Source organism: Oncorhynchus gorbuscha, linkage group LG17, assembly GCF_021184085.1.
Source record: "Oncorhynchus gorbuscha isolate QuinsamMale2020 ecotype Even-year linkage group LG17, OgorEven_v1.0, whole genome shotgun sequence".
Lineage (NCBI taxonomy): Eukaryota > Metazoa > Chordata > Actinopteri > Salmoniformes > Salmonidae > Oncorhynchus > Oncorhynchus gorbuscha.
Window position 1 is genome coordinate 21,385,272 of NC_060189.1, and position 23,982 is coordinate 21,409,253.

Consider the following 23,982-nt stretch of genomic DNA (forward strand, 5'->3'; position numbering starts at 1 on the left):
CTCTGCAGTTCATCCAGAGTGATCATGGGCCTCTTGGCTGCATCTCTGATCAGTCTTCTCCTTGTATGAGCTGAAAGTTTAGAGGGACGGCCAGGTCTTGGTAGATTTGCAGTGGTCTGATACTCCTTCCATTTCAATATTATCGCTTGCACAGTGCTCCTCGGGATGTTTAAAGCTTGGGAAATCTTTTTGTATCCAAATCCGGCTTTAAACTTCTTCACAACAGTATCTCGGACCTGCCTGGTGTGTTCCTTGTTCTTCATGATGCTCTCTGCGCTTTTAATGGACCTCTGAGACTATCACAGTGCAGGTGCATTTATACGGAGACTTGATTACACACAGGTGGATTGTATTTATCATCATTAGTCATTTAGGTCAACATTGGATCAATCAGAGATCCTCACTGAACTTCTGGAGCGAGTTTGCTGCACTGAAAGTAAAGGGGCTGAATAATTTTGCACGCCCAATTTTTCCATTTTTGATTTGTTAAAAAAGTTTGAAATATCCAATAAATGTCGTTCCACTTCATGATTGTGTCCCACTTGTTGTTGATTCTTCACAAAAAAATACTGTTTTATATCTTTATGTTTGAAGCCTGAAATGTGGCAAAAGGTCGCAAAGTTCAAGGGGGCCGAATACTTTCGCAAGGCACTGTATGTAAATATTTTCTTATCTCTTAACTTTTTCTTTAACTGCATTGTTGGTTAAGGGCTTGTAAGTAAGCATTTCACAGTAAGGTCTACTACACCTGTTGTATATGGCGCGTGTGACAAATTTCAATTAGATTTACTTAACCAGGGTAGTCTCATTGAGATAAAAAATCTATTTGTCATTAAGAGGCAAAGCTGCACTGACGCGCACGCATACAAAAGCACGCGCCCACCACAGGAAATTCAGTTGAACTCCTGCAGCAGTCTGGGGGCAACATAACAATGCAGAGGGCAGTGTGTTTGATTCTTGCCATAAACTGTGGAAAGAGAAACAGTATGTGGTCCTTCTGTAGCTCAGTTGGTAGAGCATGGCGCTTGTAACGCCAGAGTAGTGGGTTCATTTCCCGGGACCACCCATACGTAGAATGTATGCACACATGACTGTAAGTCGCACACATGACTGTAAGTCGCTTTAGCGTCTGCTAAATGGCATATATTATTATTATTATTATATATAGTATCCAGGCTCAAAAAACTGTTCTCCTGCTCTCCCCAGCCTTTATGGGATAACCAAGCTAATGCTTAGAGGTGTATACACCCACACATTATGAAACTTCATGTCATGGCAAACAGTGTATTAGCGCAGCTAATCAACTTAATTTAACACATAATTTGGTATTTATTAGGATCCCCATTATCTGGTGCAAAAGCATCAGCTACTCTTCATGGAGTCCACATGAAACATGACATAATACAGAACATTATTAGTCAGGGACTGAAATACATGAATGTATAACGTCACACATTGCCTACATACCAGTACATAAACAAATATCTAGGTCTAATACATAGTACAGTGCAAATTACAATACAAGAAAAATAAAATGACTGTGGCTCTTTACAGTCCCTTTCGTGCAGAAAGGTGTTATTTTCTCTGTTTTTTAAACTGTTTTTATTTCTAGCTTGAGTTACCTGGGGTGGCATCGTCATGGCTCCATTTAATACTGTGCGTTTCCCAGCCTCTGTGTTGGGCCTGGGGACTGTGAATATACCACTGGTTGCATGTCTTGTGTTGTACCTCTGGTTGCATGTCTTTTGAGTGTCCGAACTGTGTGCCAACTGCTTCAACAGACAGTTAGGTATCTTCAACACATCAACACCTCACAGAAAGATCAACAGTGACGCATGCAGTCAATTTCTCCTCAACTTTGAGCCAGAAAAGACTGACTTGCATGTTACTGACACTTTCCCTCCGTGCACATCTAGGTGTCCTTCTATGCCGCACATGACCACACAGCTGAGCAGTAGTCCAGGTGCAACAAAACTAGGGCCTGTAGGACCTGTCTAGGCGACTGAGATGTCATGAAAGCAGAGCAATGCCCTATCATGGACAGACCTCTTTCCCATTTTAGTAACCATTGAGTCTATATGTTTTGACCATGACAGCTTGTTATCTACGGTTATACCCAGCAGTTTAGTCTCCTTAACATGCTCAATAGCCACATTATTCAATAATAGATCTAAACTAGCTTAAGCATTGAGCGAGTCATTTATTCCAAAATTATTATTTTAGTGGAGATATTTAGCACCAGCCTATTGCTAGTTACCCATTCTAAACATAGAGCTCCAGTCAGTTTAAGGGTCTCAGTTATTTATTTTACTGTTACAGCCAACATGCACACTGTTGAGTCATCAGCATAGACACAGGCTTTATTCAAGGTCAATAGAAGGTCATTCGTAAAAACACAAAACAATTATGGCCCTAGCCAGCTGCCCTGCGGTACACCACATGCAACTGTATTTGCATGGGAGAGGCTTCCATGAACAAAAAGCCTGTTCTATTAGATAGTTACCTCTCAATCCATAATAGGCAGAGAATGCAAATCCATAACTCCTATATTTTTTCAGAAATAGGTTATGATCAATGACATCAAAATCTACACTGAAGCCTAACAGCGCCCACAATCTTCTTACTATCAATTTCTTTCTGCCAATCATCAGTCATTTGTGTCAGTGCCGAGCATGTTGAGTACCCTTCCCTATATGTATGCTGAAAGTTTGCTGTTAATTTGTTTTCTGTGAAATAACTTTGTATTTGATCAAATCACCATTTTTTCCAAGTGTTTGCTTTGCATTTGTAACAGCCCGATTGGTCAGCTGTTTGAACCTTTAAAGGGTGCTCTGCTATTCTGTGGTTTTGGAATGACATTTTCCTCCCTCCATGTCTGAGGGCACACACCATCCTCTAGGCTTAAATTGAAGATGTGGCAAACAGGAGTCACAATTTATTCCGCTACCAACCTCAGTAATTTACCATCCCGGTTGTCAGTACCAGGTGGCTTTTCCCCTCTTCCACACCCAGTTTGTGTAACTCAAAACTACAATGCTTGTCTTTCATTATTTGGTCCATTATGCGTGAATATGAAGGCTCAGCATTTGTTGTTTGCATGTCATACCTAAGTCTGCTAATCTAGTCAACAAAAAAGTTATTAAAGACGTTGGCAATATCAAAAGGTTATGTTATGAACAATCCATCTGCCTCGAAGGATGGAGCCAAGTTTTCATTTGTGCCTAGAATTTTATTTATAGTACTTCAAAGCTTTTTTACTATCAATCTTTATATAATGTATCTTTGTTCCATAGTAGAATATAGTTTCTTCTTCTTGTTTAGTTACGTGATTTCTCAATTTACTGTATGTTTCCCAGTCCACAGTGTTGTCAGACTTATTTGCTATTCCCTTTGCCTCATCCCTCTCAGCCATAGTTTTTCAATTAATAATTATCCATTGGGATTTGGCAATTCTAACAGTCAGTTTCTTGATGGGCGCATGCCTATCAGTAACCGGAAGAAGCAACGTCAGACCAACAAATATTTTTATCATCTTCGACATAGGAATCATTGCAAAACCTCTTGTATTATTATTTATACATCATTTTAGGGGCAGTCTTTGGAACGTTGTTCTTTCTGGATATGGCTATTATATTATGATCACTACATCCGATGGGTTTGAATAGTGTTTTAAAGCTGATTTTGGCAACATTAGTAAAGATGTGATCAATAAACATGGATGATTTAGTTCCTGTTCTGTTTTAAATACCCTGGTAAGTTGACTGATGATTTGAACCAGATTGTAGGAATTGGTTACAGCTTGAAGCATCTTTTTTTAGTGGGCAGCTTGATGACAACCAGTTAATATTTACAGTAGGTCACCCAGAAAATATACCTCTCTGTTGAGATCACATACATTATCCAACTTTTCACACATTGTCCAAATACGGACTTTTAGCACTTGGTGGTATATAGCAATTTCCTACGACAATAGGCTTTAGGTGAGGCAGAAGAACCTGTAGCCATATTACCTCCACATTATCTGACATGAGATCCTCTTTCAGGCTAAAAGGAATACGACTCTGGACATACATGGCAACACCTCCTCCATTTGCATTTCTATCTGTCCGATATATTCTCGAATCATGAATAGCTACTATTGCATCAAAGGAATTATCTAAGTGTGTTTCAGAGATGGCTAGAACATTAATATTTTTTATGTTCATAAATTGTCAATTTCATTAACCTTATTTCTCAGGCTACATTTGGGCTTTTTAAGTGTTGGTTTCTCCTCCAGCAAGTCAATATTGTCACAAAAGGAGACATTCCTGTCTTTGCCGTTTCTCTTCGGGAACTAATTTAGGGCAGCAAGGCGTCTGTAACGTTATGAACCCCTTCTATAGTACAGCAGGGGGCCAGAGATGACAGTTCTCTTCCCTGTGCAAACAAGGGTGTTCAAGAGAATGTTGTAGTCCTTCAGTTCCTCAGATTTTCGAAAGCGAATGTCGTTAAATCCAACATGAGTGACAATAGTGCCAATATTAGAGTAGTTGGCTAGAACTGTGGGCAGGAGAGAGTTGATGTCTTGGACACGGGCGCCTGGGTGACAGTGGACCTTGGTCGGACCACAAACCGCAGCCAGGCCAAAGTCTCTCACTATCGAGCTGTCCACGAGGGTGGTTATGATGGAATCCAATGGGGAAGAAAGAGGGGGAACAAAACGGTTTGCGTTGGGCAGGAGGAGTTGTGCTTTGATTCATGCCAGCCTGACTCACCGCACATGTACCAGTAGAAGCAGATGGCGTCGGAAACTTCGGGGAGATGGAGGAGGGCCCAAGACCTTGATTCCTTTGATTAGCAACCGGCTGAGCTGTGGATCGTGCCACTGGATGGCTGTTGGTGTACTCCCAGGATCAGAGCTGACTCCCGGGGCCAGTACGTCCGCTTCCAGTGGGGCAAAGCTGTTTAATAGCTGGATCTGATCTTCTAGGATATATGGAGGCCGACCAGACTACCTCCCACCTGACTTCCTTTGCCTTGCCAGTGTCCAGTCTCCCTCTGGCCACGGAGTTGAGCTTACCATCTGTCCAGTGGATTGGAACAGGTCAGTACCGCCTGACTCATTGACCCCTTGGCTGAAGGAGGCATTCAAAACTGACATTCATGTGCCTGGGCTGCATCAAAGTACTTAGAAAGCACGTCTTGTTTTTCCCGCAGCTGAGCTAGCAGCCGGAGAATCTCCTCCCTAAGCTGCTTGATGATGATACATTTGGAACAGACAAAGAATTTAAGTTAATTTATCAGTTTTACCTTATTTTCCTCCTCTTGCACAGATATCATCTCGCACCTAGCCTATTTGAGCCCAGACGTAGACACATAACACTGGTGTTTTGACTCTAGCACTGCTAGCGTCCCACCTGGCCAACATCCAGTAAAATTGCAGAGTGCCAAATAAATAAAACAGGAATACACATAATAAGCATTCATAAAATATACAAGTGCTATACATCGGCTTAAAAATGTACTTCTTGTTAATCCAGCTGCTGTGTCAGATTTCAAAAAGGCTTTACGGTGAAAGCATACCATGCGATTATCTGAGGACAGCGCCCCATGTAAAAAAGCATACAAACATTTACCAGCCAAGTAGAGGAGTCACTAAAGTCAGAAATAGCGATAAAATTAATCACTTACCTTTGATGATCTTCATATGGTTGCACTCACAAGACTCCCAGTTACACAGTAAATGTTTGTTTTGTTTGATGAAAGTCCCTCTTTATGTCTGTATCTCTGTATTGTTGGCACGTTTTGTTCAGTAATCCAATGGCTCCAATGCGGTCACAGCAGGCAGACGAATACATACTAAAAGTACCAGTAAAGTTCATAAAAACATGTCAAACGATACTTATAATTAACCCTCAGGTTGTTTATTGTCTTTATAATCAATGGTATTTCAACCGCACAATACCATTTTCAATAGAACAAAATAACAATCAGGTCTGCAAAGTTCCTCTGTCTTCTGACCAAAATGGCTGTTTACTCGTCATTTTTCAAAATAAAAGCCTGAAACCATGTCTAATGACTGTTGACATCTAGTGTAAGCCATATGAACTGCAATCTGATTCCTAACCCATTGGATTTTCTATAGGCATTGAGTTGAAAAACAGCCACATGAAAACAATTCCACTTCCTGGATAGATTTTTCTCAGGTTCTGCCTGCCATATCAGTTCTGTTATACTCACAGACATTATTTTAACAGTTTGGAAACAGTTTGGAGTGTTTTCTATCCAAAACATCCTAGCTTCTGGGTCAGAGTAACAGGCAGTTTACTTTGGGCACGCTTTTCATCCGGAGGTGAAATACTGCCCCCTACCCAAGAGAGGTTAAAGATGTTGTTGGTGTTGTTATGATTAAAAACTATTTAATGAAAACTATTTCATAAAAACCACAGACTGAGTGTAGACATTGAAAGTCATAAATGAAATACTGTACAGCATTCCTCTGTAAAATTATAATACTGCAGGGCATGGCCGTGGTGTGGTGAAATCTGTGCAATCTTTAGAAGGACAAATCGCTGAGAACATTTGACCTTCCCTATTTTTCTTAAACAAACACACACACCGCACTCACACACACGTACAAAGGAACACCATTGCCTGGGCTCTAAGGAAAAGTGTGTATAATGCTGAGGAATGCATGGAATCTCTATAAAGTTTACAGATCAAAAGTCTACAGATCAAGAATCCAGGTGACCTTCTACAGGTGCCAGGTTTACAGCAGCACCATATAACTCTGGCATCTCCTCAGTCTCCTTATGCCCCTCTCACTCAGCTTAGTGTGAGCCTGCGGAAGTCCCACTGTAGAGAACACAGGATATGAGAGACTACAGCAGCATTAGGCTGGCTAACAGCTTGGCTTGACTAGGTTACTTACAGGATCAACTGGGCCAAAAGCACTGCAGGCAAATAACACACTGTAAGAGTGCTGAGACACACGCAGGTGAAGCATACAGGGCACACAGGTAAATCGCACAGCCAGCAACCACCCAATGGGACAGTAGCCTATGTAATTCTGTGTCCTAGGCCCATGTGAGTCATTGTCCTGGTTATCGCAGGTCATCACGGGAGGATGTGTCAACACAGTTACGGGTCCAGGAGCATACCGTTATCTCTGCTAGCTACTGTGCACTCAAACATGATGTCTGGGTCAAACTCCATGGTCCATTTTTACCAATACATTCCCACCAAGAGCAAAGGTGGGGTAAACACTCTTCTGAGGGGTTTGCACTGGACGAAGGATTTGTGTAACAAAAGACATCCTCAATTTCTCACCGAAAGTTTTGAACAAGAGCCCATATGCCCGTGACAACCTAAAAAAACATCTAAACCAACCATCGTAGATCCCCTCTCATTCCCCATCCATTGAGGATATTGTTTCAAGACACACATCAACTATCTGTCAGACTTAGCATTGTTTGGATACACCAACACGCGCAATCCCCAGCCAGACATTGATCTCTGATAGAAACCTATTTCATCTCATTCATAGTAGGGTGAGGAGGGAGGGATCTATGTGAAGGGCGGTTGGGTCATAAGAAACAGAACCCCTTGTTCCTACTTACTGTAACTGTTCTGGCTGGGGCTTTAATTAACTGGGTGCATACCAACAGCAGCCCTCTGCCCAGGCCAGGCTGAGGTGGGGTGGGTGATGGGCCCCATCCTCTCTGGTATCACTGTGAATCACCATCAGAATGAGCTGGCATTAATTTTAATATGGTTAACCTGCAGGAATTTATTGTGAGCTTTTCCAGGAGCATTTCAGTATCTGATGCCTGGTACTATGCCTCTGGATGTTTTCTCATAGAATTGTCAGTTGCTTTCTTATTTGAGCCAGTCACGCTGTTGGTAAAAGCAAACTGCCTTTTGGAGTGACTTGCCAGCGCAAACACAGAACACACCACGTGTTCATGGCTGAGGGCTCAATGCCTTGGCTTGCAAAATAACATCTGGAATATAATGAATATAGAATAATGAATACTTCCTGGTTTATGATGATATATATAACCTGAAGGGAAGCTTTGTGGCCTCCCTCTCATTACGGCTGCATCAGTGGATAATCCACTCACACAACAGCAATACCCAACCATACTGAATCAATTACGTGTTTCAAAAGGTGAGTAAAATGTATCAAATTCACTTCTAATTCTCCTTCACCAGACAGGTAAAACATTATATCACATTTCCAGGTGTTACAGTTGTACACCATTGGAGAGCAGTCCATTCAGTTAGTAGTCCCACCTACTGGTAAACCCAAATGGGAACACTACGCGCACTCTGAACTGGATTCAAAGAGATCTGAGGGAAAACTGAGGAAAATCTTCCAGGGGAGGCCTGTGCCCTGCTATGCACAATGTGGGAGGTAGCCCGTGCTGACCTTGGCAGGGGAGAAATACCTTATCTCCCCTGCTCACAGTTTACATTCTCTCACAGAACCCTTAGCAGATATAATGGTAATATTGTCAAAACTCTGCTTTTAACAACCAGCAGAATTGGTTAAAAAAAATAAGGTTATGTATGTCAACATATTAGGCGATAATTAAGAGAAGGCAAAGTGATCATATCTGGCGAAAATTATATCAAACGTTTTAACATTGCAACATTTGACGTACAGTCACATTCACTGTGGTTGTCTGAACCGTGTTATAGAGTTCACACCTGCCGATGCCTCATTGCGATTGGTTATTCCCCATCATTTGCAACGTTAATGAGCATCACCACTATCTTTCCTTTGTGGTATCTCAAACTGTCGTTATTACCAGCTCAGATAAACTTTTATGAGTTGATTTTACTCCTGGCTCAGAGTTTGTCTGGGCAGTGTCTTAACATCCTAATACAACCTACTCTGAGCTGGGAGTTTTTTTTGTCTTAAAACAGGTTTTAACAGAATTCCTATGACCTTTTTTGAGATGCTTTATGGATACGGGCCAAGGTCTATGGAGCAGTGTTGAGTGATTAACCAAAATGTCGGGGGGGCTTTCGGTTAATTAAACAACTAATTAACTGAAGTCGGGTCAATTACTTGAAAACCATTTTGTTTTTTGTGAGCTTAACGTGACGTTTCTCTAGAGAGAAATCAAATGATTCACAATACATTTTTTGTCAAGTACTATGTGGGACGCTGGGCTGATTGGAAGGTGTAGTTGTAGGCCAGGGTGGGTACACACAGACCCTTTAAATTATTTTCGCCCCTAAAATATATGAGACCTCATGAGAGAGGACATTTACACAACGACGAGAGGGATAGAGACAGCTCACGAGGTAGCTCTACCCAATTGATAGTTGTGGTAGTTGGCAATAAGCAGTCTTGAAAGTATGCCTCATCTACTTTGAAGAACTAGTAAAATAATTGTCAGCCAGCTAGCTACTAGCTTAGCTATATAGGATGAATTGTTCAATGGAGAACACAGAAATAACATTACAGCCAGTCTGGCTGGCTGCTACTGCATGAGCAGGAGATGATGACTAAGGAATGGACAAATAATAAAGACATCTAATAAAAACTAAGTAATATACACAATTGAAATATTTTCTTAAAGTAAACTAAGAAATGTGAATCAATTATGGTTGATATGTGATAAGCACAGTGGTAGAAAAAGTACTCAATTGTCATACTTGAGTTAAAGTAAAGATACCTTAATTGAAAGTTACTCAAGTAAAAGTAACCTAGTAAAATGCTACTTGAGTAAAAGTCTAAAAGTATTTGGTTCTAAATATACTTAAGTATCAAAAGTAAATGTAATTGCTAAGATATACTTATGTATCAAAAGTAAAAGTAGAAGTATAAATCATTTAAAATTCCTTCTATTAAGCAAAGCAGACGGCACCATTTTCTTGTTTTTAAAATGTATGGATGGTCAGGGGCGCACTCCCACACTCAGACATGATTTACAAAAGATGCATTTGTGTTTAGTGAGTCCGCCAGGTCAGAGAGAAGGAATGACAATGTGCTGTATTGATAAGTGTGTGAAATGGTAAATTGTCCTGTCCTGCTAAGCATTCAAAATGTAACAAGTACTTTTGGGTGTCAGGTAAAATGTATGGAGTAAAAAGTACATTATTTTCTTTAAGAATGTAGTGAAGTAAAAGTAAAAGTTGTCAAATATAAATAGTAGATAGATACCCCCAGAAGTGACTTAAGTAAAATTACTTTAATGTACTACTTAAGTACTTTATGCCACTGGATAAGCAGTAATGTTTATTCATGTCATGTTTTGTCATTAATTATCATGTCTTGTCCCTGTGCTTCCCCTTCTATTCGTTTCCCCTCTGCTGGTCTTATTAGGTTCTTTCCCTCTTTTTTATCCCTCTCTCTCCCCCTCCCTCTCTCACTCTCTCGCTCTCTCTTCTCTCTATCGTTCCGTTCCTGCTCCCAGCTGTTCCTATTCCCCTAATCATCATTTAGTCTTCCCACACCTGTTCCCGATCCTTTTCCCTGATTAGAGTCCCTATTTCTCTCCTTGTTTTCCGTACCTGCCCTGTCGGATCCTCATCTATAATTCACCGTGCTGTGTCTATGTTTTGCCCTGTCGTGTCGTGTTTCCCTCAGATGCTGCGTGGTGAGCAGGTGTCTGAGTCTGCTAGGTTCAAGTGCCTTCCCGAGGCAACCTGCAGTTCTCGATCAAGTCTCCAGTCTGTTCTCGTCTTTACGAGTAGTATTATGCTTTTTGTTTTGTAAAGTTTCTTACTGGATTAAAAACTCTGTTTTCGCCAAGTCGCTTTTGGGTCCTCATTCACCTGCATAACAGAAGGATCCGACCAAGGAATGGACCCAGCGACTACAGACGCTCGTAACACTGCCGTCGAGATCCAAGGAGCCATGCTCGGCAGACATGAGCAGGAATTGTCTGCTGCTCGCCATGCCGTGGAGAACCTGGCCGCTCAGGTTTCCGACCTCTCTGGACAGTTCCAGAGTCTTCGTCTCGTGCCACCTGTTACTTCCTGGCCTGCCGAGTCTCCAGAACCTAGGGTTAATAACCCACCTTGCTACTCCGGGCAGCCCACTGAGTGCCGCTCCTTTCTCACCCAGTGTGAGATTGTGTTCTCTCTCCAACCCAACACATACTCTAGAGAGAGAGCTCGGGTTGCTTACGTCATTTCACTCCTTACTGGCCGGGCCCGAGAGTGGGGCACAGCTATCTGGGAGGCAAGGGCTGATTGTTCTAACAATTACCAGAACTTTAAAGAGGAGATGATTCGGGTTTTTGACCGTTCAGTTTTTGGTGGGGAGGCTTCTAGGGCCCTGGCTTCCCTATGCCAAGGTGATCGATCCATAACGGATTACTCTATAGAGTTTCGTACTCTTGCTGCCTCTAGTGACTGGAACGAGCCGGCGCTGCTCGCTCGTTTTCTGGAGGGACTCCACACAGTGGTCAAAGATGAGATTCTCTCTCGGGAGGTTCCTTCCAGTGTGGACTCTTTGATTGCTCTCGCCATCCGCATAGAACGACGGGTAGATCTTCGTCACCAGGCTCGTGGAAGAGAGCTCGCATCAACGGTGTTTCCCTGCTCCGCATCGCAACCATCTCCCTCCTCTGGCTCTGAGACTGAGCCCATGCAGCTGGGAGGGATTCGCATCTCGACTAAGGAGAGGGAACGGAGGATCACCAACCGCCTGTGCCTCTATTGCGGATTTGATGGACATTTTGTTAATTCATGTCCAGTAAGAGGCCAGAGCCCATCAGTAAGCGGAGGGCTACTGGTGAGCGCTACTACTCAGGTCTCTTCATCTAGATCCTGTACTACTATGTCGGTCCATCTACGCTGGACCGGTTCGGGTGCTACATGCAGTGCCTTGATTGACTCTGGGGCTGAGGGTTGTTTCATGGACGAAGCATGGGTTCGGAAACATAACATTCCTTTCAGACAGTTAGACAAGCCTACGCCCATGTTTGCCTTAGATGGTAGTCATCTTCCCAGTATCAGATTTGAGACACTACCTTTAACTCTCACAGTATCTGGTAACCACAGTGAGACTATTTCTTTTTTGATTTTTCGTTCACCTTTCACACCTGTTGTTTTGGGTCATCCCTGGCTAGTATGTCATAATCCTTCTATTAATTGGTCTTGTAATTCTATCCTATCCTGGAACGTATCTTGTCATGTGAAGTGCTTAATGTCTGCCATCCCTCCCATTTCTTCTGTCCCCACTTCTCAGGAGGAACCTGGCGATTTGACAGGAGTGCCGGAGGAATATCATGATCTGCGCACGGTCTTCAGTCGGTCCCGAGCCAACTCCCTTCCTCCTCACCGGTCGTATGATTGTAGTATTGATCTCCTTCCGGGGACCACTCCTCCTCGGGGTAGACTATACTCTCTGTCGGCTCCCGAACGTAAGGCTCTCGAGGATTATTTATCTGTGTCTCTTGACGCCGGTACCATAGTGCCTTCTTCCTCTCCGGCCGGGGCGGGGTTCTTTTTTGTTAAGAAGAAGGACGGTACTCTGCGCCCTGCGTGGATTATCGAGGGCTGAATGACATAACGGTTAAGAATCGTTATCCGCTTCCCTTATGTCATCAGCCTTCGAGATTCTGCAGGGAGCCAGGTGCTTTACTAAGTTGGACCTTCGTAACGCTTACCATCTCGTGCGCATCAGAGAGGGGGGACGAGTGGAAAACGGCGTTTAACACTCCGTTAGGGCATTTTGAGTACCGGGTTCTGCCGTTTGGTCTCGCCAATGCGCCAGCTGTTTTTCAGGCATTAGTTAATGATGTTCTGAGAGACATGCTGAACATCTTTGTTTTTGTCTATCTTGACGATATCCTGATTTTTTCACCGTCACTCGAGATTCATGTTCAGCACGTTCGACGTGTTCTACAGCGCCTTTTAGAGAATTGTCTCTACGTAAAGGCTGAGAAGTGCTCTTTTCATGTCTCCTCCGTTACTTTTCTCGGTTCCGTTATTTCCGCTGAAGGCATTCAGATGGATTCCGCTAAGGTCCAAGCTGTCAGTGATTGGCCCGTTCCAAGGTCACGTGTCGAGTTGCAGCGCTTTTTAGGTTTCGCTAATTTCTATCTGCGTTTCATTCGTAATTTCGGTCAAGTTGCTGCCCCTCTCACAGCTCTTACTTCTGTCAAGACGTGTTTTAAGTGGTCCGGTTCCGCCCAGGAGCTTTTGATCTTCTAAAAGAACGTTTTACGTCCGCTCCTATCCTCGTTACTCCTGACGTCACTAGACAATTCATTGTCGAGGTTGACGCTTCAGAGGTAGGCGTGGGAGCCATTCTATCCCAGCGCTTCCAGTCTGACGATAAGGTTCATCCTTGCGCTTATTTTTCTCATCGCCTGTCGCCATCTGAGCGCAACTATGATGTGGGTAACCGTGAACTGCTCGCCATCCGCTTAGCCCTAGGCGAATGGCGACAGTGGTTGGAGGGGGCGACCGTTCCTTTGTCGTTTGGACAGACCATAAGAACCTTGAGTACATCCGTTCTGCCAAACGACTTAATGCCCGTCAAGCTCGTTGGGCGTTGTTTTTCGCTCGTTTCGAGTTTGTGATTTCTTACCGTCCGGGTAGCAAGAACACCAAGCCTGATGCCTTATCCCGTCTGTTTAGTTCTTCTGTGGCTTCTACTGATCCCGAGGGGATTCTTCCTTATGGGCGTGTTGTCGGGTTGACAGTCTGGGGAATTGAAAGACAGGTTAAGCAAGCACTCACGCACACTGCGTCGCCGCGCTTGTCCTAGTAACCTCCTTTTCGTTCCTGTTTCCACTCGTCTGGCTGTTCTTCAGTGGGCTCACTCTGCCAAGTTAGCTGGTCATCCCGGTGTTCAAGGCACTCTTGCGTCTATTCGCCAGCGCTTTTGGTGGCCGACTCAGGAGCGTGACACGCGCCGTTTCGTGGCTGCTTGTTCGGACTGCGCGCAGACTAAGTCGGGTAACTCTCCTCCTGCCGGTCGTCTCAGACCGCTCCCCATTCCTTCTCGACCATGGTCTCACATCGCCCTAGACTTCATTACCGGTCTGCCTTTGTCTGCGGGGAAGACTGTGATTCTTACGGTTGTCGATAGGTTCTCTAAGGCGGCACATTTCATTCCCTCGCTAAACTTCCTTCCGCTAAGGAGACGGCACAAATCATTATCGAGAATGTGTTCAGAATTCATGGCCTCCCGTTAGACGCCGTTTCAGACAGAGGCCCGCAATTCACGTCACAGTTTTGGAGGGAGTTCTGTCGTTTGATTGGTGCGTCCGTCAGTCTCTCTTCCGGGTTTCATCCCCAGTCTAACGGTCAAGCAGAGAGGGCCAATCAGACGATTGGTCGCATACTACGCAGCCTTTCTTTCAGAAACCCTGCGTCTTGGGCAGAACAGCTCCCCTGGGCAGAATACGCTCACAACTCGCTTCCTTCGTCTGCTACCGGGTTATCTCCGTTTCAGAGTAGTCTGGGTTACCAGCCTCCTCTGTTCTCATCCCAGCTTGCCGAGTCCAGCGTTCCTCCGCTCAAGCGTTTGTCCAACGTTGTGAGCGCACCTGGAGGAGGGTGAGGCTGCACTTTGCCGCTAGGGCACAGACTGTGAGAGCTTTAAGAGTCCAAGGTATTGTTGCGCAGAGAGTGTGGCTTTCCACTCTTTCCTCTTACGACAGCTTCTCGTAAGTTGACTCCGCGGTTCATTGGTCCGTTCCGTGTCTCCCAGGTCGTCAATCCTGTCGCTGTGCGATTGCTTCTTCCGCGACATCTTCGTCGCGTCCATCCTGTCTTCCATGTCTCCTGTGTCAAGCCCTTTCTTCGCACCCCGTTCGTCTTCCCTCCCCCCCCCCGTCCTTGTCGAGAGCGCACCTATTTACAAGGTACATAAGATCATGGACATGCGTTCTCGGGGACGGGGTCACCAATACTTAGTGGATTGGGAGGGTTACGGTCCTGAGGAGAGGAGTTGGGTTCCGTCTCGGGACGTGCTGGACCGTTCACTCATTGATGATTTCCTCCGTTGCCGCCAGGATTCCTCCTCGAGTGCGCCAGGAGGCGCCGGTGAGTGGGGGTACTGTCATGTTTTGTCATTAATTATCATGTCTTGTCCCTGTGCTTCCCCTTCTATTCGTTTCCCTCTGCTGGTCTTATTAGGTTCTTTCCCTCTTTTATCCCTCTCTCTCCCCCTCCCCTCTCTCACTCTCTCGCTCTCTCTTCTCTCTATCGTTCCGTTCCTGCTCCCAGCTGTTCCTATTCCCCTAATCATCATTTAGTCTTCCCACACCTGTTCCCGATCCTTTTCCCTGATTAGAGTCCCTATTTCTCTCCTTGTTTTCCGTACCTGCCCTGTCGGATCCTCATCTATAATTCACCGTGCTGTGTCTATGTTTTGCCCTGTCGTGTCGTGTTTCCCTCAGATGCTGCGTGGTGAGCAGGTGTCTGAGTCTGCTAGGTTCAAGTGCCTTCCCGAGGCAACCTGCAGTTCTCGATCAAGTCTCCAGTCTGTTCTCGTCTTTACGAGTAGTATTATGCTTTTTGTTTTGTAAAGTTTCTTACTGGATTAAAAACTCTGTTTTCGCCAAGTCGCTTTTGGGTCCTCATTCACCTGCATAACAGAAGGATCCGACCAAGGAATGGACCCAGCGACTACAGACGCTCGTAACACTGCCGTCGAGATCCAAGGAGCCATGCTCGGCAGACATGAGCAGGAATTGTCTGCTGCTCGCCATGCCGTGGAGAACCTGGCCGCTCAGGTTTCCGACCTCTCTGGACAGTTCCAGAGTCTTCGTCTCGTGCCACCTGTTACTTCCTGGCCTGCCGAGTCTCCAGAACCTAGGGTTAATAACCCACCTTGCTACTCCGGGCAGCCCACTGAGTGCCGCTCCTTTCTCACCCAGTGTGAGATTGTGTTCTCTCTCCAACCCAACACATACTCTAGAGAGAGAGCTCGGGTTGCTTACGTCATTTCACTCCTTACTGGCCGGGCCCGAGAGTGGGGCACAGCTATCTGGGAGGCAAGGGCTGATTGTTCTAACAATTACCAGAACTTTAAAGAGGAGATGATTCGGGTTTTTGACCGTTCAGTTTTTGGTGGGGAGGCTTCTAGGGCCCTGGCTTCCCTATGCCAAGGTGATCGATCCATAACGGATTACTCTATAGAGTTTCGTACTCTTGCTGCCTCTAGTGACTGGAACGAGCCGGCGCTGCTCGCTCGTTTTCTGGAGGGACTCCACACAGTGGTCAAAGATGAGATTCTCTCTCGGGAGGTTCCTTCCAGTGTGGACTCTTTGATTGCTCTCGCCATCCGCATAGAACGACGGGTAGATCTTCGTCACCAGGCTCGTGGAAGAGAGCTCGCATCAACGGTGTTTCCTGCTCCGCATCGCAACCATCTCCCTCCTCTGGCTCTGAGACTGAGCCCATGCAGCTGGGAGGGATTCGCATCTCGACTAAGGAGAGGGAACGGAGGATCACCAACCGCCTGTGCCTCTATTGCGGATTTGATGGACATTTTGTTAATTCATGTCCAGTAAGAGGCCAGAGCCCATCAGTAAGCGGAGGGCTACTGGTGAGCGCTACTACTCAGGTCTCTTCATCTAGATCCTGTACTATGTCGGTCCATCTACGCTGGACCGGTTCGGGTGCTACATGCAGTGCCTTGATTGACTCTGGGGCTGAGGGTTGTTTCATGGACGAAGCATGGGTTCGGAAACATAACATTCCTTTCAGACAGTTAGACAAGCCTACGCCCATGTTTGCCTTAGATGGTAGTCATCTTCCCAGTATCAGATTTGAGACACTACCTTTAACTCTCACAGTATCTGGTAACCACAGTGAGACTATTTCTTTTTTGATTTTTCGTTCACCTTTCACACCTGTTGTTTTGGGTCATCCCTGGCTAGTATGTCATAATCCTTCTATTAATTGGTCTTGTAATTCTATCCTATCCTGGAACGTATCTTGTCATGTGAAGTGCTTAATGTCTGCCATCCCTCCCATTTCTTCTGTCCCCACTTCTCAGGAGGAACCTGGCGATTTGACAGGAGTGCCGGAGGAATATCATGATCTGCGCACGGTCTTCAGTCGGTCCCGAGCCAACTCCCTTCCTCCTCACCGGTCGTATGATTGTAGTATTGATCTCCTTCCGGGGACCACTCCTCCTCGGGGTAGACTATACTCTCTGTCGGCTCCCGAACGTAAGGCTCTCGAGGATTATTTATCTGTGTCTCTTGACGCCGGTACCATAGTGCCTTCTTCCTCTCCGGCCGGGGCGGGGTTCTTTTTTGTTAAGAAGAAGGACGGTACTCTGCGCCCCTGCGTGGATTATCGAGGGCTGAATGACATAACGGTTAAGAATCGTTATCCGCTTCCCTTATGTCATCAGCCTTCGAGATTCTGCAGGGAGCCAGGTGCTTTACTAAGTTGGACCTTCGTAACGCTTACCATCTCGTGCGCATCAGAGAGGGGGACGAGTGGAAAACGGCGTTTAACACTCCGTTAGGGCATTTTGAGTACCGGGTTCTGCCGTTTGGTCTCGCCAATGCGCCAGCTGTTTTTCAGGCATTAGTTAATGATGTTCTGAGAGACATGCTGAACATCTTTGTTTTTGTCTATCTTGACGATATCCTGATTTTTTCACCGTCACTCGAGATTCATGTTCAGCACGTTCGACGTGTTCTACAGCGCCTTTTAGAGAATTGTCTCTACGTAAAGGCTGAGAAGTGCTCTTTTTCATGTCTCCTCCGTTACTTTTCTCGGTTCCGTTATTTCCGCTGAAGGCATTCAGATGGATTCCGCTAAGGTCCAAGCTGTCAGTGTTTGGGTCTGTTCCAAGGTCACGTGTCGAGTTGCAGCGCTTTTTAGGTTTCGCTAATTTCTATCTGCGTTTCATTCGTAATTTCGGTCAAGTTGCTGCCCCTCTCACAGCTCTTACTTCTGTCAAGACGTGTTTTAAGTGGTCCGGTTCCGCCCAGGGAGCTTTTGATCTTCTAAAAGAACGTTTTACGTCCGCTCCTATCCTCGTTACTCCTGACGTCACTAGACAATTCATTGTCGAGGTTGACGCTTCAGAGGTAGGCGTGGGAGCCATTCTATCCCAGCGCTTCCAGTCTGACGATAAGGTTCATCCTTGCGCTTATTTTTCTCATCGCCTGTCGCCATCTGAGCGCAACTATGATGTGGGTAACCGTGAACTGCTCGCCATCCGCTTAGCCCTAGGCGAATGGCGACAGTGGTTGGAGGGGGCGACCGTTCCTTTTGTCGTTTGGACAGACCATAAGAACCTTGAGTACATCCGTTCTGCCAAACGACTTAATGCCCGTCAAGCTCGTTGGGCGTTGTTTTTCGCTCGTTTCGAGTTTGTGATTTCTTACCGTCCGGGTAGCAAGAACACCAAGCCTGATGCCTTATCCCGTCTGTTTAGTTCTTCTGTGGCTTCTACTGATCCCGAGGGGATTCTTCCTTATGGGCGTGTTGTCGGGTTGACAGTCTGGGGAATTGAAAGACAGGTTAAGCAAGCACTCACGCACACTGCGTCGCCGCGCGCTTGTCCTAGTAACCTCCTTTTCGTTCCTGTTTCCACTCGTCTGGCTGTTCTTCAGTGGGCTCACTCTGCCAAGTTAGCTGGTCATCCCGGTGTTCAAGGCACTCTTGCGTCTATTCGCCAGCGCTTTTGGTGGCCGACTCAGGAGCGTGACACGCGCCGTTTCGTGGCTGCTTGTTCGGACTGCGCGCAGACTAAGTCGGGTAACTCTCCTCCTGCCGGTCGTCTCAGACCGCTCCCATTCCTTCTCGACCATGGTCTCACATCGCCCTAGACTTCATTACCGGTCTGCCTTTGTCTGCGGGGAAGACTGTGATTCTTACGGTTGTCGATAGGTTCTCTAAGGCGGCACATTTCATTCCCCTCGCTAAACTTCCTTCCGCTAAGGAGACGGCACAAATCATTATCGAGAATGTGTTCAGAATTCATGGCCTCCCGTTAGACGCCGTTTCAGACAGAGGCCCGCAATTCACGTCACAGTTTTGGAGGGAGTTCTGTCGTTTGATTGGTGCGTCCGTCAGTCTCTCTTCCGGGTTTCATCCCCAGTCTAACGGTCAAGCAGAGAGGGCCAATCAGACGATTGGTCGCATACTACGCAGCCTTTCTTTCAGAAACCCTGCGTCTTGGGCAGAACAGCTCCCTGGGCAGAATACGCTCACAACTCGCTTCCTTCGTCTGCTACCGGGTTATCTCCGTTTCAGAGTAGTCTGGGTTACCAGCCTCCTCTGTTCTCATCCCAGCTTGCCGAGTCCAGCGTTCCCTCCGCTCAAGCGTTTGTCCAACGTTGTGAGCGCACCTGGAGGAGGGTGAGGCCGCTACAGGGCACAGACTGTGAGAGCCGCCAATAAACGCAGGATTAAGAGTCCAAGGTATTGTTGCCCAGAGAGTGTGGCTTTCCACTCGCAACCTTCCTCTTACGACAGCTTCTCGTAAGTTGACTCCGCGGTTCATTGGTCCGTTCCGTGTCTCCCAGGTCGTCAATCCTGTCGCTGTGCGACTGCTTCTTCCGCGACATCTTCGTCGCGTCCATCCTGTCTTCCATGTCTCCTGTGTCAAGCCCTTTCTTCGCACCCCCGTTCGTCTTCCCTCCCCCTCCCGTCCTTGTCGAGAGCGCACCTATTTACAAGGTACATAAGATCATGGACATGCGTTCTCGGGACGGGGTCACCAATACTTAGTGGATTGGGAGGGTTACGGTCCTGAGGAGAGGAGTTGGGTTCCGTCTCGGGACGTGCTGGACCGTTCACTCATTGATGATTTCCTCCGTTGCCGCCAGGATTCCTCCTCGAGTGCGCCAGGAGGCGCTCGGTGAGTGGGGGGTACTGTCATGTTTTGTCATTAATTATCATGTCTTGTCCCTGTGCTTCCCTTCTATTCGTTTCCCTCTGCTGGTCTTATTAGGTTCTTTCCCTCTTTTTATCCCTCTCTCTCCCCCTCCCTCTCTCACTCTCTCGCTCTCTCTTCTCTCTATCGTTCCGTTCCTGCTCCCAGCTGTTCCTATTCCCCTAATCATCATTTAGTCTTCCCACACCTGTTCCCGATCCTTTTCCCTGATTAGAGTCCCTATTTCTCTCCTTGTTTTCCGTACCTGCCCTGTCGGATCCTCATCTATAATTCACCGTGCTGTGTCTATGTTTTGCCCTGTCGTGTCGTGTTTCCCTCAGATGCTGCGTGGTGAGCAGGTGTCTGAGTCTGCTAGGTTCAAGTGCCTTCCCGAGGCAACCTGCAGTTCTCGATCAAGTCTCCAGTCTGTTCTCGTCTTTACGAGTAGTATTATGCTTTTTGTTTTGTAAAGTTTCTTACTGGATTAAAAACTCTGTTTTCGCCAAGTCGCTTTTGGGTCCTCATTCACCTGCATAACAATTCACTACCATCATGGGGCTCTTATTAATTGTTTCATTCTGTGTTACACTATTCAACACACTGTCAGTGTCAGGAAAAAGACTGATGATGGCTGAGGAAAGCTCTAAAATAATTTAAGTCATTTTTTCATAATGGATTTCATAAAAATAAAAAACATTTAAATAAGCACAATTATTTTTTTCATGATCTAACAGAAGCGACCTCAAAAAGCACTAATCCCTAGGCACTATTTTGGAGCAATTATCCAAGACTACACTAGAACCGACAGATAAACAAACATAAAACAGCTCTTACTAAACCGAGCAGTGCTATTGTGCTCTTGCAAGAGCGGAAATAAATGACAATTAACAAATGGGCTCCCAAAGAAAACAAAAGTGTTGGCCTGTGTGTGTTTGTGCTTCTGTGTTGTGCTGCTTGCATCATTTAGATTGTTGGTGTGATTTTCCAAACATTACATTTAGCAGGAATGAAAGTCAAGCTGGTACTTACAGCGACTCTTAATCATTGAAAACATCTTAACCAAAAACGTGGCAATACCACGCGATACAGTACACTGACTAAACAAGGAATCACTGATATTGTTCAACATTCTCTCATATATAGTACATATAGCTATGTAAATTTCAATCTCATCGCGGTGCCTCTGATTGAAGAGCATTCTATGTGAATAAGCTATTAATTTCTCTATGTCTAAATGTGTGTATATTTCTTTGTCTTAACTTGTGTAAGTTTCTCTATGTCTAAACGTACATTTATGTATGTCTTAACATATATATTTCTGTATGACCAAACGTAAGTAAGTGAGCCATATTTCATCCCTTCTATGAGTCTACGTCAATTTTTGACAGTTTGGAATCTGGACCTGTCTGCAACCTGAACACTGCTGGAGATTGGTTGGGTATCACAGAACAGGACTGACACGAGTTCTTCACGGCAAACAATGTCTGGGGAGGTCAAAGGGTAGCTGGCGAGTCAGAAATTGTCCTCCAGAGAGCAAACATGCTTTGGTGTGCAAGACCAATATATTGAACTGTTTCTGAACACCCAACACCACAATCCAGAGACTAGACTATAGCTACCTAGCCCCACTTGAAATGATATCAATAAACAAACAACCTGGTTCACAAACAGCAAGCTACAGTCTGTGCCATAATCTCTGAGCCACATACAGTCTAGAAAGAGAGTTTTCAGTAAACATATTTTGATTGCTAAACAATGTTGAAACATAGTCAATCACATAGTGGAGAGTGAGGATCCACATAGGTGGGTTAATGTTTTTCATCATGAATATTGTTCTGGAGGCAGCTCTGCAGTGGTTACTAGCTGGCACAGCCACAACGTCATAAAAGCCAATTTAAACCTAACCCTAACCACATTGCCAACCCTAATGCCTAACCCTAAATTAACACCAAAATCAAATTTTTGCTTTCATACATTTTTACAATATAGCCAACTTTGTACTTTGCAGCTGGCCCATCTAGCGGAAATCGCTCAGTTCTTCCTCAAGAACAAGACTCATCCCAATAAACCTGTTCCACATAGTGGATAACCTGTTAGGTTGTTCTTACCATGGCTGTGGCCCTGTGGGGAGATCTTGCCAGTCTTTGGACCAACTGAATGAAAGTCCTGGATCTGTCCGTTAGCATTGACCTCCTTCTTCTTCTTTCCCTTGAACCAGCTGAAGGCCCGACCCAGGGAGCCCCCACGCTTCTTCCTTCGGCCCCCTTTGGTTTGCCTCTCATGGGCAAACACCTCCGCAACGTCCTGGGGGATCAGGTCTCCCACAGACTCACGGCCAGACATCCCACCTCACACTGGACCTACTCCCTAAGAGAGAGAGAAGGAGAAAAGAGAGGGAGTCAATTATAGAAACATATTTATGTAACCAAATCCTAGCTATTCCACTAATTTAAGGAAAACATTTGCATAAATACTTTTCCATTGTCCATTCCAATTGCTACATCAATAGTACACAAGCATTGCACCATTGGTTTAAATCGACTTCAACTATTTTGATCATGCCACTCTCTGTGTTAGGGTGTGGGGGAGCAGAGCCCAGACCACACAACCAGCCTACTCAGACCCATCTTGCCTGCCTCTCAACGAAACTTCACTGCCTCTGCAAAGAATTGGCACTGCTCCCTTCATTCCTGAACATGTAGTCATAATGCACAGTGCCCCACCCGAAGCCACACACACACAGATACACACATATCCAGAAACACACACACACATTACCAGAGAACTAACCGCATCGATCTCCAACATAAGCTCACTTTCTTTCCCGCTGTCTCTTATTGTCTTTATTTGGCTCCATCTCAACACCCTGACACAATGAGCTCATCACCCTCCCTCTCTTCCATCCCTCTTCCACCCTGCCAAACTTATTTCCTCTAAGGCAGGTATCTCAATAGAGCAAGATATGACTCCATCTAAGTTACAGTACATTCAAAGCATATCAGCCAAGTGTCAGTTCTTCAGGGATAATCTGTGTGTTTGAGGCATGCAACCAACACATAAAAATCCCCAAATCACTGAGTCTTGGTAAGATGCCCCTCTACTGCCATCCATCCCTAATGCCAAAATGTCCAGGAGGAGCCTTTGGCCTCTGCAATATCTCTCTAAGATGGGTCTCAAAATTATCATAAATGGGCTCTTCTCTAACAGAGCTCCATTATCAAAATATCCTTTTAAAGTATTGAAAGATTTAGGATGAGATGTAGTGTAGTGTACTGTAACTAAGGCCCTGGTTTGGCTCTAAAACACTAGCTAAATGATTGCAGCAGATGCAGGCTGCCAGACACCCCTCACACTGGTCATAAATTAACCGTTAATCACTCCAATCTCCTAGAGGAATGTCAGCACTCAGCCACTGGAATCTCCAAATGCTCTTAAATGGAGGAATATGGGGAACATCATCCCCACCCACCCAGACAGACAGTGACCATCACTGAACTAACACCACAGTACTGCTTGGCACTGCTATCCCAAGCAGAGCATTTCACAAGGAATGTTAAGAGAGACAAGCTCATATCACATGAATGTCTTAATAGGAAATTGTGTACTTTCCCATGGATGTTCAGTGAAATAATCAAAATGATGGCTGGAGAAGAGCTCAGGAGTGTAAATTTGTCTAATATGATTGATCCATGTTTGGTTCAGTCTGGTCGCAAGGAACTGACTCACATCACACCATGGTTACCTGAAAACAAACCAATGACTTCCTGCTTCTCAAAATTAAGTACACACATTTTCACAGGGGTTGGGGCTAGAGGTCGACCGATTATGATTTTTCGCCGCCGATGCCGATACCGATTATTGGAGGACCAAAAAAGCTGGTACCGGTTAATCGGCTGATTAAAAATATATATATATTTGTAATAATGACAATTACAACAATACTGAATGAACACTTATTTTAACTTAATATAATACATCATCAAAATCTATTTAGCCTCAAAATAAATAATGAAACGTTCAATTTAGTTTAAATAATGCAAAAACAAAGTGTTGGAGAAGAAAGTAAAAGTGCAATATGTGCCATGTAAGAAAGCTAACGTTTAAGTTCCTTGCTCAAAACATGAGAACATATGAAAGCTGGTGTTTCCTTTTAACATGAGTCTTCAATATTCCCAGGT

At 45.2% G+C, this 23,982-nt stretch overlaps 1 protein-coding gene across 4 annotated transcripts in view; it reads right to left on the reverse strand.

Moving 5' to 3' along the window:
* Positions 1-23,982, reverse strand: part of LOC124001553 (uncharacterized protein KIAA1522 homolog) — a 62,693-nt gene that overhangs the window by 21,307 nt on the left and 17,404 nt on the right. For all 4 annotated transcript variants that reach the window (XM_046308443.1, XM_046308439.1, XM_046308442.1 and 1 more), the window contains one exon: positions 21,913-22,171. In XM_046308443.1, coding sequence (XP_046164399.1) covers positions 21,913-22,147 — 235 coding nt within the window. In that variant the 5' untranslated portion in view covers positions 22,148-22,171. The remainder of the gene's footprint in view (positions 1-21,912; positions 22,172-23,982) is intronic.